Raw genomic sequence first — 12,992 nt, 5'->3', positions numbered from 1 at the left:
AGCCCATAAAATTTGGTCTGATATTAAAGGAGCAGGAGCAGCCAGTATATCACAGTGGTTTAAGGGAAGCTGGAAAAAATGCCCAGGCTCTGTAAGAGATCATGTACATGATTAATGCTGAAGCCAATGCCAACAGGAACAAAGAGGAACTCCCACAGTCAGAGAGTGTGATTGTATTTACAGTACATTGGCTTTGATTAATGTGCACACTCAGAGAAGTAATGTGTGGAAGGCCTGAAGAGACCTGTTTTCAAATGTTGGTGCTGAGTACAGATTTTCCATTATGTCCTGCAAGGGTATTGATGACTAAAAATTTAAAAGTCTTTTTTGTGGGGGAGAGGGTGCCAGAGGGGTTACTTTCCCATGCATGTGGAAACATATAAATGGATTTCCTTTTAATGCTCACTACCCATAAGAGTCTGGAGAGCCACCAGTGAGAAGTTTATCCCTTATTTCAGTTTCAATAACCAATTGCTTCCAAGAGGTTTCTTATGTGATTTTAACTCTAATGGTCTCCCTAAATGACCCCTTTAAGTATACAGTGGGTATAGTTTCTGAATATCTAATGGAAACATATTCCAGAGTTTTCAAAGCCTGTAGGTCCCAAAGAAAAAATGACTACATGTAATAATCACCTGAGAAACGTTCTGCATCTACCCCAGAATAGGATTCCTTGTCTTCTCTTGCCCCAAGCTAGAGTCTGATGTGCTTTCAGTGGTTGTATGTATTTCCTGTGTAGGCTTGGGAGGAAAGAAAGACATGCTAAACTAATGTGCAGTGGATGAGGAAGGAGAGCAGCACCAAGCACATGAAATATCTCTTCAGGTAACCCCGGTTTTTCCAGATTTCCAAATTTCCCCAGTTCCCACTATTTGATATCAATTGTAAATAAAGGAACATACAGCTAGCAAACCATTAAGAGCTGAGAACCTGACACTTTCACTGGCAGTTGGAATAATACAGATCACAGAAACAACCAACCAACGAGACAAACAAAAAACCAGCAAGCTGGAGAAGCAACCACCAGACCACTGTCAATATGTTCAGGCTGATTTGATCTAAGTCCAGGAAAAGAAGTAGCTCCCTACTAGGAGCCAAGTCTGACTACTTGGTAGTGACTCATGAGGACTGTGGTAGACTGAATGATGGCTCTCCCAGATGTCCACCCCTAATCCTGTGAATCCTATGAACCTGTGACCGTTACCTTCTATGGCAAATGAGACTTTGTAAATGTGATTACATTGGGGATACTGAGATGGGAAAATTATCCTGTATTATCTGGGTGGTTTTGAAGTAATAGCAGAGGTCCTTACAAGAAAGAACAGGACATCAGAAAGAAGAAAGCCACTATTGTAATGTCGGAAGTTGTAATTATAGTTATGTGCTTAGAAGATGAAGAAGCCGCAGGCCACGGGATACAGGTGGGCACTAGAAGCTGAAAAAGGCAAGGGAATAGATTGTCCCCTCAGAGCCTCCAGAAGGAACCAGCCCTACTGGTGCCTTGATTTTAGTCTTGTGAAATTTATTTTGGACTTCTGACCTCCAGAACTGCAAGATAATAAATTTGTGATGTCCTAAGTCGCCAAGTTTGGGGTAATTTGTTACAGCTGCAATAGGAAACTAATACAAGAATTCTGTGTGAGGAAGGATTAGCAGACCAACTAATACAAGATGTGATTGCAGTTGTAGATATAGAGGGAGCAGTGAGAATCAGCATCCATGCAACTACCAACTCTAGTTTTCCTTTAGGTCAGTACAAGAATGGCCTTGTGTTGGGAAGAATAGATAAGTGTGGCAGTATGTCTAAGATGTCTATGATCTTTACAAGTGATATTAAAACAACCTATTTAGTTAGTCAAAACTGGGGCTGAGGTCAGTAGAAAAAACTTCTACCAATAGACAACAATTTTCACCAGTGGTAGAATTCTCAAATGAACATTAATGGTTTCGTTTTTAGTTCTAGAACTCTTCTGATGGTCAATCCCACCACTAGGCTGTATCTCTCTCTGAATCGAAAGTCAAAAGTCCAGTTGAGAGACAAAAAACACAATTGTGACTTTCTTTTTGTTCCCCTTACATGCATCTGCTTTCAGCCCCAAGGAGAATGAAAAAAAATTTTTTTTAATAAAACAAGGAAAAGACAAATGTCATGATGCTGATAAAAGAAATGTAATCAAAAAGAGGTTATTTATTTCATAACTTTTGAAACTAGTAAGATAGACAGAATATGATGCCTTCATAAAACTCCACTCAGAAAAATGCCGAGGAATGTTTTTCTCATTCTTTTGTATTTCCTTACAAACGAATGAAGCCTTCCACTGAGTCAGAGCTATCCACTGAATTTCAGTGCTTCAAAATGAATACTAACAGAAAACCTAAGATCATGCTTCCACCTATATTATTTCCTTTTAATTGGCTCTGAAGGTAGTAATGCCTTTAACTCCTTGCTTTTAAATTTAGACCAACCAATATTCATATACCTTGAAGAAAAGTTAGGAAACTTTGACCTTTTAGGCTTCTTCTTTTATTTTTTTGTTTTTGTTTTTTTGTTTTTGTTTTTGTTTTTTTTATTTTTGAGAGAGAGAGCACACAGGCACACCCACACACAGGTGCATGTGCACAGGAGAGGGGCAGAGGAGAAAGAGAGAGACCCTAGGAGGCTTCATGCCTAGCACGGAGCCTGATGGAGGGGCTGGATCTCATGACCATGACTTGAGATGAAATCAGGAGTTGGATGCTCAGCCAAATGAGTCACCCAGGCACACCTATGCTTCTGTTTTCTTATTTAGAGTGAAGATAACAGATTCTAGGAACAGAATGAACACATAAGGTAGCATAACTTGTGGTATGCACAAGTATCCATGATATGGCTACTCTTAAATTTGTGGAGTGATGCACAATGCTGGGTGTGAGAATCAAGTGAGAAAATTGAGCAATTTAACAGTTCCGGGAACAGGGTAAGCATACAAAATGTTTTTTATCATGTATGCTTTCAGTATAAAATTATACAAAAATAGTAAAATCTTCACACTTAGGAAGAATTAGATAATGTTTTCTGTTTTATTAAAGAAAAAAAATAAAAACATCTGGTTAGCAGACCTCTTTTTTTGCCTATAACTTAAAAACCAACTTTACTAAGGAAATGCTTCATTCTAATTCTACTTCTGCTTCCACCTAGGCATTTAGTGTTTTCATGAAATCACTTCATGAAATCCTTCTCTAAATATTATAGTCTGTCTAAGATTTGATACAATGCTAACAAGTAGAGGGTAAATTAGGGAATTTGAGGGCTGAACAATAGAGAAAAGTTTTATGCCTCATTTTTTTTAGAAACCAGTTTTTAGGTTTGAGAAAGGGAGTTCCTACTTCCTACATGCACAACCCCCCACACACAGACACATACAACAATATCAGCAGTAGAGTCAGCAATAATTATAACAATAATAACTCAGTGTTTTCTCCAGGTCGGTCCCCAAAAGGATCTCTAAAATAAGCCCTATGCTTGTTTCATAAACAAATACGAGATTGAACATGAAAGACTATGATTACCATGCACAAACTAAAACTCATGTAGTTTTTATTTTTAATAATAGGCCATCTACATTGTGATCATTTCAAAACAAAAAATGGAATTGGTGTTCTGCCCAGGCAGAGTATATGTCTCATAATCTCAGCTGTATTGGTGAAGAGCCTTGGTACCTTCCCAATTTTTCTCAATGACCTGGTGACATCCAAAGTACCCTTCACAGAAAACACAGACTTCTGTGGCTAAAAACAAAATATAGGATTTTAGCATCCCTGGGAGTATGTACAGAGGAAATGCTAAAAAATGGATTCTGGAATACAAGTTGGAGTGACATTTCTTACCCTGATCCCTAAAATCTACTGTGAGATTCCTTTCCTTTCTCAAGTCAGATATGTGGATGCAGCAGATCCAGCACAGAGCCGTGAAACTTTAGGGAACAGGGTATCTTGTAGGTAGAACACCTGGTTCTTAAATGGCTATGTGGTGTATCATCCACGAGCCCACAATCCACCCCGACTGTGATGTGAGATAAGAATGAATTTTATTGTTGAAAAAAAAAATTAAAAAAAAAAAAAAAAAAAAAAGGGGCGCCTGGGTGGCGCAGTCGGTTAAGCGTCCGACTTCAGCCAGGTCACGATCTCGCGGTCCGTGAGTTCGAGCCCCGCGTCGGGCTCTGGGCTGATGGCTCAGAGCCTGGAGCCTGTTTCCGATTCTGTGTCTCCCTCTCTCTCTGTCCCTCCCCCGTTCATGCTCTGTCTCTCTCTGTCCCCAAAATAAATAAACGTTGACAAAAAAAATTTTTTTTAAAAAAAGAATGAATTTTATTGTGTTAAGCCACTAAGATATTTTGATGTTACAGTAGACTACTCTGAATAATATGGAACGAGAGGAGCAGAAGTGAAAAAAAAATTGTATACAATTCTCAGACAATATTTCCCTTCTTTCATGGGGCAACACATTTTTCCAAATTGAATCCCAAAGGTTCCTTAGTGTATTAATTACTCAGGATGATTGTTAGTGAATTATTCACTTGCTGATTTTCTAAGGACTTTTCTAGAGTCCTCAAAACTTGAGAATAACACTTTATAAGAAAAAGTAACATGCAGAGGGAGAGAGGTGCCTAATTAAAATTTCATGATTGAATAGTAGGAGAACAGTGTGTCCTTGCTTGAGTCTGGTACCTCTCTTTATCTCATCATTTTTGGTTGCTTTCATGATAATTACTTTTTTTTTTTCTTTTGTATCTAATTTCAGAATTACAAGTAAAAGAATTTTGATGGTACTCTTGTAGAGCTAAATCACTTATCTGGGGAAGTTTTTACTACCAAAAAGATGTCACTTTATAAGGAGTTAAAGAACAACCTTGAACAACAATAATGACTATGAACACAGAGTTTATGTGTGTGTATATTTTATATTCTTATGAGAGGATATTATGACCAAGGTTATACAAAGCCATATTGTCATCAGGTATAAGAAAGAACTCAATTGAATCAAGTCTGTTCATATTGTTTGGCAAGTACTGTAATTTTTAAATAAAAAAGGCAAAAGAAAATTTTTTAAACATACCATTATTCACAAAGGGATGAGGAAAAGAAAAAGTTAACATTTGCTGAGCATCTAATATGTGCCAAATATTGTGGAAAATATGTGATTTTATTAATCCTTACCATGTGGCAAGTATCACAATCCTTTTAAGGAAGAGAAAATAAGCTCAGACCAACTGTTACTTATCCAAGGCTATATAGCTAATAAGTAGCAGTACTGGGAAGCAGACAAAATGTATTTACCAAGTGTATTCATTTCACTCTATAGCAGCATCAAGTTTGAGTGTTAGAATTAAATGAAATAACTATGTCTAAAGCTAAGATTGTCAGATAAAAGTTCTATTTCTTGTATTATAAATAGACATCAAAGTGTGATCTCCCCTCTACCATGGCTTATGTAATGGCTGAATTTGAATTTGGTGTTAAGAATTCAAGGAAAGGGGGTTGGGGGCACCTGGGTGGCCCACTGGGTGAAGCTTCCGGCTCTAGGTTTCAGCTCAGGTCATGATCTCATGGTTCATGAGTTCGAGCCCTGCATCCAGTTCTGCACTGACAGCATAGAGCCTGCTTGGGATTCTCTCCCTCTCTCTCTGTCCCTACCCTGTTCACAATGTCTCTGTCTCTCTCAAAAATAAATAAACTTAAAAAAATTAAAAATAAAAGAATCCAAGGAAAGGGGGAGAGGGAGGACGGACACTGATCTAACAGAAAAAAAGTAGTAGTATCTCAAGAAAGAAATCCCAGGACTTTAGTCTACTAAACCATTTTAATCATTGTCATGACATTAGAAGTCCATGTAATATTAGACATCTTTATTTTGTTGGGACTAGAAGACAGATTCAGGTTATCTTCCTTGAAGCCATTGTGCATAAGCCAGTCACTCTTGGTGGACCTCTCAACCATCCAGCACCTAAATCTAATCTGTGACTTTGCTTTCTATTGCATTCATGCTAACTGCCATCAATGGCTAAGGAGATCTTTTTAATATTTTTCCCTATATTTATTTTATTACTTTTTAATTGAGGTATAATTGACATATAACATTGTATTAGTTTCAGGTGTTAAAAATGATTCAATATTTGTATGGTGAAATTATCACCGCAATAAGTCTAGTTAGCATATTAAAATTAATATTTTAATTTTATCCTAGTGTGTTTTATTGAAAGAAGTAGAGGATAGTCTTTTTTTTTTAATTTTTTTTTAACGTTTATTTATTTTTGAGACAGAGAGAGACAGAGCATGAACGGGGGAGGGGCAGAGAGAGAGGGAGACACAGAATTGGAAGCAGGCTCCAGGCTCTGAGCAGTCAGCACAGAGCCCTACGCGGGGCTCGAACTCACATACCGCGAGATCGTGACCTGAGCCGAAGTCGGACGCTTAACCGACTGAGCCACCCAGGTGCCCCGAGGATAGTCTTTAAAAGCAGATTCTGTGGCCAGTTTGCCTGAGGTCAAATCCCACCTCCAATACTTACTATCTGTGTAACTTAATAAAACATATATTTAACATCTCTCTCCTTCCGTTTCCTCATCTGCAAGATAAGGATAATAATAATTCTAAACTCATAATGATCAGATCATTTTGTTTATGGAATAACACCTAGCACATAGATAATGTTAAATGTATTAGCTACTATTATGGAACAAAGTATATACTATCATTGTTTTCACCTATTAAATGAACCACAACATCTCGAGACTTACTCTTTTTTTTTTAATTGATTTTTTTGAACGTTTATTCATTTTTGAGAGTGTATGAGCGGGGAAGGGGCAGAGAGAGGGAGACACAGAATCTGAAGTAGGCTCCAGGCTCTGAGCTGTCAGCACAGAGTCCAACGCGGGGCTCGAACTCACGAACTGTGAGATCATGACCTGAGCCGAAGTCGGACCCTCAACCGACTGAGACACCCAGGCACCCCGAGATTTATTCTTTATGAATATCAAAGGATTAAAGGGATCGTTTTTGACCTTGAAAGAGGAGCAATATTATGTTATCAAAAATGTAGGGGCTACAAAGTGTAAACTATATAATGAAGTATTTTTGTTTTCTTTTTAATTAGTAGCAGAAAATACCAAATCATTTCAAAGATATTTTCTGTCCCTGAAAAGACAAAATAAGTCTATAAAACTGATATTTTCTCTTCTTAAACCAGATCCCTACTTAACTGAACTATTACCCATCAGCTGTATCATCTTATTTCTTGTGCTAATCCAAAGAGAAAGAAGGGAGAGGTGGATGACAGAAACAGGGTGAGGATGGGGAAGGAATGGGAGTCAAGGTTGCGGCAGTGTCAAAAAATGGCTGAGAGGTTTATGTTGTACCAATAAATCAAGTTTCAAAGGTATCCCTTTCACTTGTCTAAAATATTTTTCCATGGCATCAACATTGCTGGATTATTGCAACATTTCCCATTATACCTTCTAAACATATAGTTTAACAATTAGTTGGCAGACTCCCTTCTCGGGGGCTTGATCTGCTCTACTTTTGGGGAAAAAAAATATTATTGCAACCACTATTTATCAAAGATTTCTGGCCTCCAGTATCTTTAAAATATTTCTAAAGTTTATCCCATCCTCCTCTGGGTATCCTTCTCTGTAGGATCCAAACTCAATGATTTAAGACACAATTTGCTGACAGGAGATCCTGAGAACCCATTATGAAAATGAAGGCAGCAAACAATCTTTGAATGTATTTCCCAATTTAAAAAGCCTTCATTACGTAGCACATTTCAGGCTGGAATGTTAAAAAATTTATCATAGTTTCAGTAATTGCAGCTTCCTCTGGAAGCTTGGCATGATGTGGAATCATTTGTAAAACGCGTATTTTGTTGGGCCCTCAGTAGGAAGTTTGCCAGGCAATACATTTAATTAGGAACATGAAGAAAAGAATAATTGTGGTCTGTCATAATGTATTACTTTTAACTTCTACATGTGTTTAAGATAGTGGTCTCATAATAACACATGAATTTAAAGCTAAAGGCAATTTGCCTTTCATCAGTCCCAGGTTTCTATATGGGGAAATATATTACTTTGACGGGGAAGAGTACATTAGATGAATTCCTTAGATGTAACTCTTTGACCATTGTTAAGCTGCAAGAGTGTTAGCTGCTCTCCTTAGAAGCAATTTTGTCCATTTTAAGACCTTGAAAATTGACACCTTGCCTTGCAAGCTTAGACAGCTTTATTTAACTTTCTCTAGAGATGCACAGAAATAATGAAACACATTGACTTTCTTGAAGATAACCATGTACATAACATCTAGCTCTGGCTGATGCATTAAGTAAATTTGATAAGAGCAACTCCAATTTTGTAATAATTAATGTCAATTTAAAAAAAAATTACAAAACAACCTAGGTCAGCATATTCAAAAAGGAGAAGTATGGCAATAGCCATATGCTGAGGCCAGGTTTTCATTGTGTTAAGCATGCAGTTCCATGCTTTCAGGAAAACTTGCTTATCGTGAATTTTAGAGGCAGTTTGGGGTGTATGGAACAGTTACATTCATGTATGTAGTCATTGTTTTTTGAGGAAAGAGAAGATAGAAAAATATCTCCTTATGTTATCCCACTCAAAAAGTATAGGAAGTACACTTCTTTCTTCTCCTACCTTGTAAAATCATAAATGAACCCAACTTTTATTCCATAGCATTAGGAACCAAAATTAAAGTAACAACCACAATTTGCATTGTTGAATGCTTATTTTCCTTAAAGCCATGTTCTGATCACTTTTTAGACATTAGCTCATGTAATCCTTAGAAAGGCTCCATGTTGTATGCATTCCTATTACCACCAAGGAACCAGGGGCACAGAGTGGCTGTTTATCTTACTTGACTTATACAAACAGTGAGAAGTGGTCTCTTTTGGAAATAGTCCAAGATAGTGGGACTCCAGATTCATACTCAATTACTATTACATTACAATTAATTAATTGTGGAGAAGACATAGTGGTAAAAATGCAATGCAATTAACTGAAAGACTGTTAAAAAAAGATTATAAAGAGGAAGATTAAAAAGTAGACTTGCTGATGAAAGCACAATAGTGCATAAGCAAGTCTCAATCTCAAGACTGAGGTTTACTCTAAAAAACACTTGGGAATGAAGATCAAATGGAGTCCAGCTTCTTGGCAGTATTTCCCGACTCTCAACATAATGGGACTTCTTTTGTTTTTCATTTTTCATTTAATTCTGATGTCTAATTTGTGCCTTTCCAAAACTGAAGTTTGTAAAGCAAATGGCCAGTATTCTGGGGTGCAAATCTCATGTGTGTGTGTGTGTGTGTGTGTGTGTGTGTGTGTGTGCATTTGTATTTGTATCTGAGCATGAGCCACTGAAACTAACATGTATTATTTTGCTTTAAGGGGCAAAGGACCACTAAAACATACAACTGATGTGATTTATGCTGCTAAAATGATATCAGAATCAGGATCAAGGATGGATGTCCTTGCTCGGCAGATTGCCAACCAGGTGAGTCCTTTACAAATGACAAAAGTCCATGCTAATTGCTCTCTACCATGAAACACTGATTAAAACAAAGTTGGATTTTTAACTTCATCAGATTGCTTTTCCCTAAATCATTATTTCAAAATCTTATTTCATAATTAATACACAAGTAGTGGGCAATTCATTCTAAGGAAAAGTTAATTATTTCTTAGGGCATTATTATTATTGTTGTTGTTTTTATTATTCATAGTGCTTTATTATTTCTTAGATTTTTGAGCTTCAAATATATTCAAATTACTTAAAACACCAGCTTTTTGAGTTTCAAAAATATATATGTAATATATATTTGAGTTTCAAATATAAATAAATTCAAATTATTCTAACAGGCTGTAATACTCAATGTTAGTATTTTTTTTCTTAATACCTTATATTTGTAATTTTTGCTCTTCAAAAATCAATACCTTCCTAAATTCTATTATGTTATGTTTCAGCGTTAACAATATATTCTGTCATTCTGTGTAAAAGACAAGTAGTAATTAGTAGAACACTGAAGTGAATACATAAAATGTGGAAAGCATATATGCCTTATGGAGACAAATGCTAAAGTTTTTAAACACTTAGTTTCCTTCCTTTCTTTTTTTGTTTGTTTTATGTTTTAAATATTTTTAATTGAAGATAGTTGATATACAGTATTATATTTGTTTCAAGTGTACAACATAGTGATTTGACAATTATATATATCACAAAATGCTTACATGATAACTATTACTGACATCTGTCACTGTACAAGGTTATTACAATATTATTGACTATGTTCCTTATGCTATCCTTTTCATCCCTGTGACTTATTTATTTTATACGTGGAAATTTGTACCTCTTAGCCCTCTTCACCTACTTCACCCATTCCCCTAATTGTCTTCTCTCCAGCAACTACCAGATTGTTCTCTGTTTTGTTTTGTGTTTTAATTTTTAAATTATTTTATAATTTTATTTTATTTTTTATTTTGGTTTGAAATATAATTAACATATAGTATTACATTAGTTTCAGGTGTACAATATAATTTTTCAACAATTCTATACATTACACAGTTCCTTTTTTGAGATTTTTCATGTTTCTATTACAAGTTTCTAAGCAGCAGGGGTGCCTGGGTGGCTCAGTAGGCTAAACATCTGACTATTGGTTTTGGCTCAGGTCATCATCTCAGGGTTTCATGAGTTCAAGCCCTGCATTGGACTCTGTGCTGACAGCATGGACCCTGCTTGGGATTCTCTCCCTCTCCCTCTCTCTCTGGCCCTCTCCAGCTCATGCTGTCTCTGTGTCTCTCAAAAGTAAATAAATAAACCTTAAAACAAATCTCTAAGCAGGAGCTATATTATTAATTACCTTTTGCCAAACTTTAATAGAAAAATCTGTCGATTTCTTTAGTGAATACGTTGAGAAATCCAATTAATATTTCAAACTGATATATAGTATTACTTTGTAGGTTTTATATTACTTACCTTCATAATATATGTTTATTTCCCTGTGGGAAAAAAGCACTTTTCCTTTTGACTTTGCAACTATTCTACATTATTTCTTGCCTATTACTTTGAGGGAAACTTTATTGGGCTGCTTCTTATTTAGTCTTTTTTTTCTTTGCCTTTTGAAAAACAATTAACTTTAAACTATATTATTAGATATTTCTGGATATAAGGGAAGGGAAACAAATAAAGAATACTGAGGCAAATATTTTTAAATATTTATTGAATATACATATGTTTTAAATATCTTGCTACTTTAAGCTTTCTAAACATCTTATGAATCTTGTTAGTATTTAGTATTTAGTATTTACAGTTAAAAACAAACTTTTCCTAATATAATTCAAAATATAGTATGAATAAATTATTGAAGCCCAAACCCACCCATGGTTTTCTGTATTTTAGAATTTTATTGCATTCATTTTATGAGAGAGACCAAACAGTAGTAGAATAGGTGAAACATAATGCATTAGAGAGATTTGTGTGTACTGATAACTTTTTAAATATTTAGTGCTTCCTGCCAGTGTGCCTCTGTTTTTTTGTTTTTTTTTTTTTTTTTTGGAATGCAGTTTTCAAAGTTCAAATAATTGTGTCACTAGGAAGTTTCATTTTCTTATATTGATCTTCTTCTTTAATTGCATCAGAATCACCTAACTGTAGGTACTTTTATAATGTAGCTTTATTACATTATAACATTGTTTTTAGCTTTATTCAAATTAAATGGAAGAAAGTAAAAGTGTTGTCTCACTTCCCACAGCTCTTACATTTTAAAAGAAGATTAACGAAATAGTCATTGAATAATGAAGAATTACAGATGACCCTCTTTGGCTTTTTCCACTTCATATAGGAGAGTAGTTTCAAATTAATTACTTTTGTTCTGAACAAATAGGATTCTGAAGAATCAAAATTGAGAATTATGAGCCTGATTCTTATTATCGAGATCTTCTGGGGAGATTGTCTATGACTGTGCTTCTGATATTGTTTGATAGATTAACAAAAAAATTTTAGACAGAAAATAATATCTGAAATTTATTGTGGAATGCATATGAATAATATAAGCAAAGCATCAGTGTCTGTGTATTATGAAAAATATCTGCTGGGACATTGGTTGTTTTCTTTTTTGAACAACCTAATTAGTTCCAATTTTTTTTTAACATTTTTTATGATTCTTTCTAGTCTATTTACTCTACTAGAGTGTCATAAGATCAAACATCAATCAATTTTCAATTCCACCCAATATGGACATATATCATAAGTCTATATATATATAGTGTTAAACCAATTTAGTTTCATTCTATAAGGTTTCAGAGTCAAAGTTCATGTGCAGAGAGAAAGAAATGAAATCACATTAATTAGAGTTTCTAATTCTATCTACTTGGACTTTCTTTTTCCTTTTTTTTTTTTCCCACCTTTCTTCTTTGTCTTGCTTCCTTGAACATATTTGTTGTGTGTAGCCAAATACAATTTACTACTCTAGCTGTACCCTAATTCGCTGTTTTAACATCCAAAATTCCAACGTAGGCTCACTTGTCCCAATCAGCCAACATCTCTTGGGCTTCAGAAGTATCTACCTGGTGTGGTAGGTTATATAAGCCATTCAAGACTGTGTTGCTTAACTTCTGTAAAACTTTGGTACAAATTCTATCTCCATTAGGCAATATATTCCTAAAGGATGGGATGTTGTTAGCTATCACAATTCTTTTTTTTTTTAATGTTTATTTTGAGAGAGAGAGAGAGAAAGAGAATGAATGGGGGAGGGACAGAGAGAGAGGGAGCCACAGGATCTGAAGCAGGCTCCAGGCTCTGAGCTGTCAAGCACAGAGCCCGACGTGGGGCTCAAACTCACAAACTGTGAGATCATGACCTGAGCTGAAGTCAGATGCTCAACTGACTGAGCCACTTAGGTGCCCCCTACAATTCTTTTTTTTAATTTTTATTTTTTTAAACGTTTATTTATTATTGAG

At 35.5% G+C, this 12,992-nt stretch overlaps 1 protein-coding gene across 3 annotated transcripts in view; it reads left to right on the top strand.

The window, feature by feature from the left end:
• CTNNA3 (catenin alpha 3) overlaps positions 1-12,992 on the top strand; it is a 1,797,955-nt gene that overhangs the window by 1,697,701 nt on the left and 87,262 nt on the right. For all 3 annotated transcript variants that reach the window (XM_045437558.1, XM_045437556.1, XM_045437557.1), the window contains one exon: positions 9,429-9,534. In XM_045437558.1, the coding sequence (XP_045293514.1) occupies positions 9,429-9,534 (106 nt within the window). The remainder of the gene's footprint in view (positions 1-9,428; positions 9,535-12,992) is intronic.

This window comes from Leopardus geoffroyi, chromosome D2 (assembly GCF_018350155.1).
Source record: "Leopardus geoffroyi isolate Oge1 chromosome D2, O.geoffroyi_Oge1_pat1.0, whole genome shotgun sequence".
Classification (NCBI taxonomy): domain Eukaryota; kingdom Metazoa; phylum Chordata; class Mammalia; order Carnivora; family Felidae; genus Leopardus; species Leopardus geoffroyi.
The sequence above is the reverse complement of the archived record's forward strand: the minus strand, read 5'-3'. Positions and strand labels throughout refer to the sequence as shown.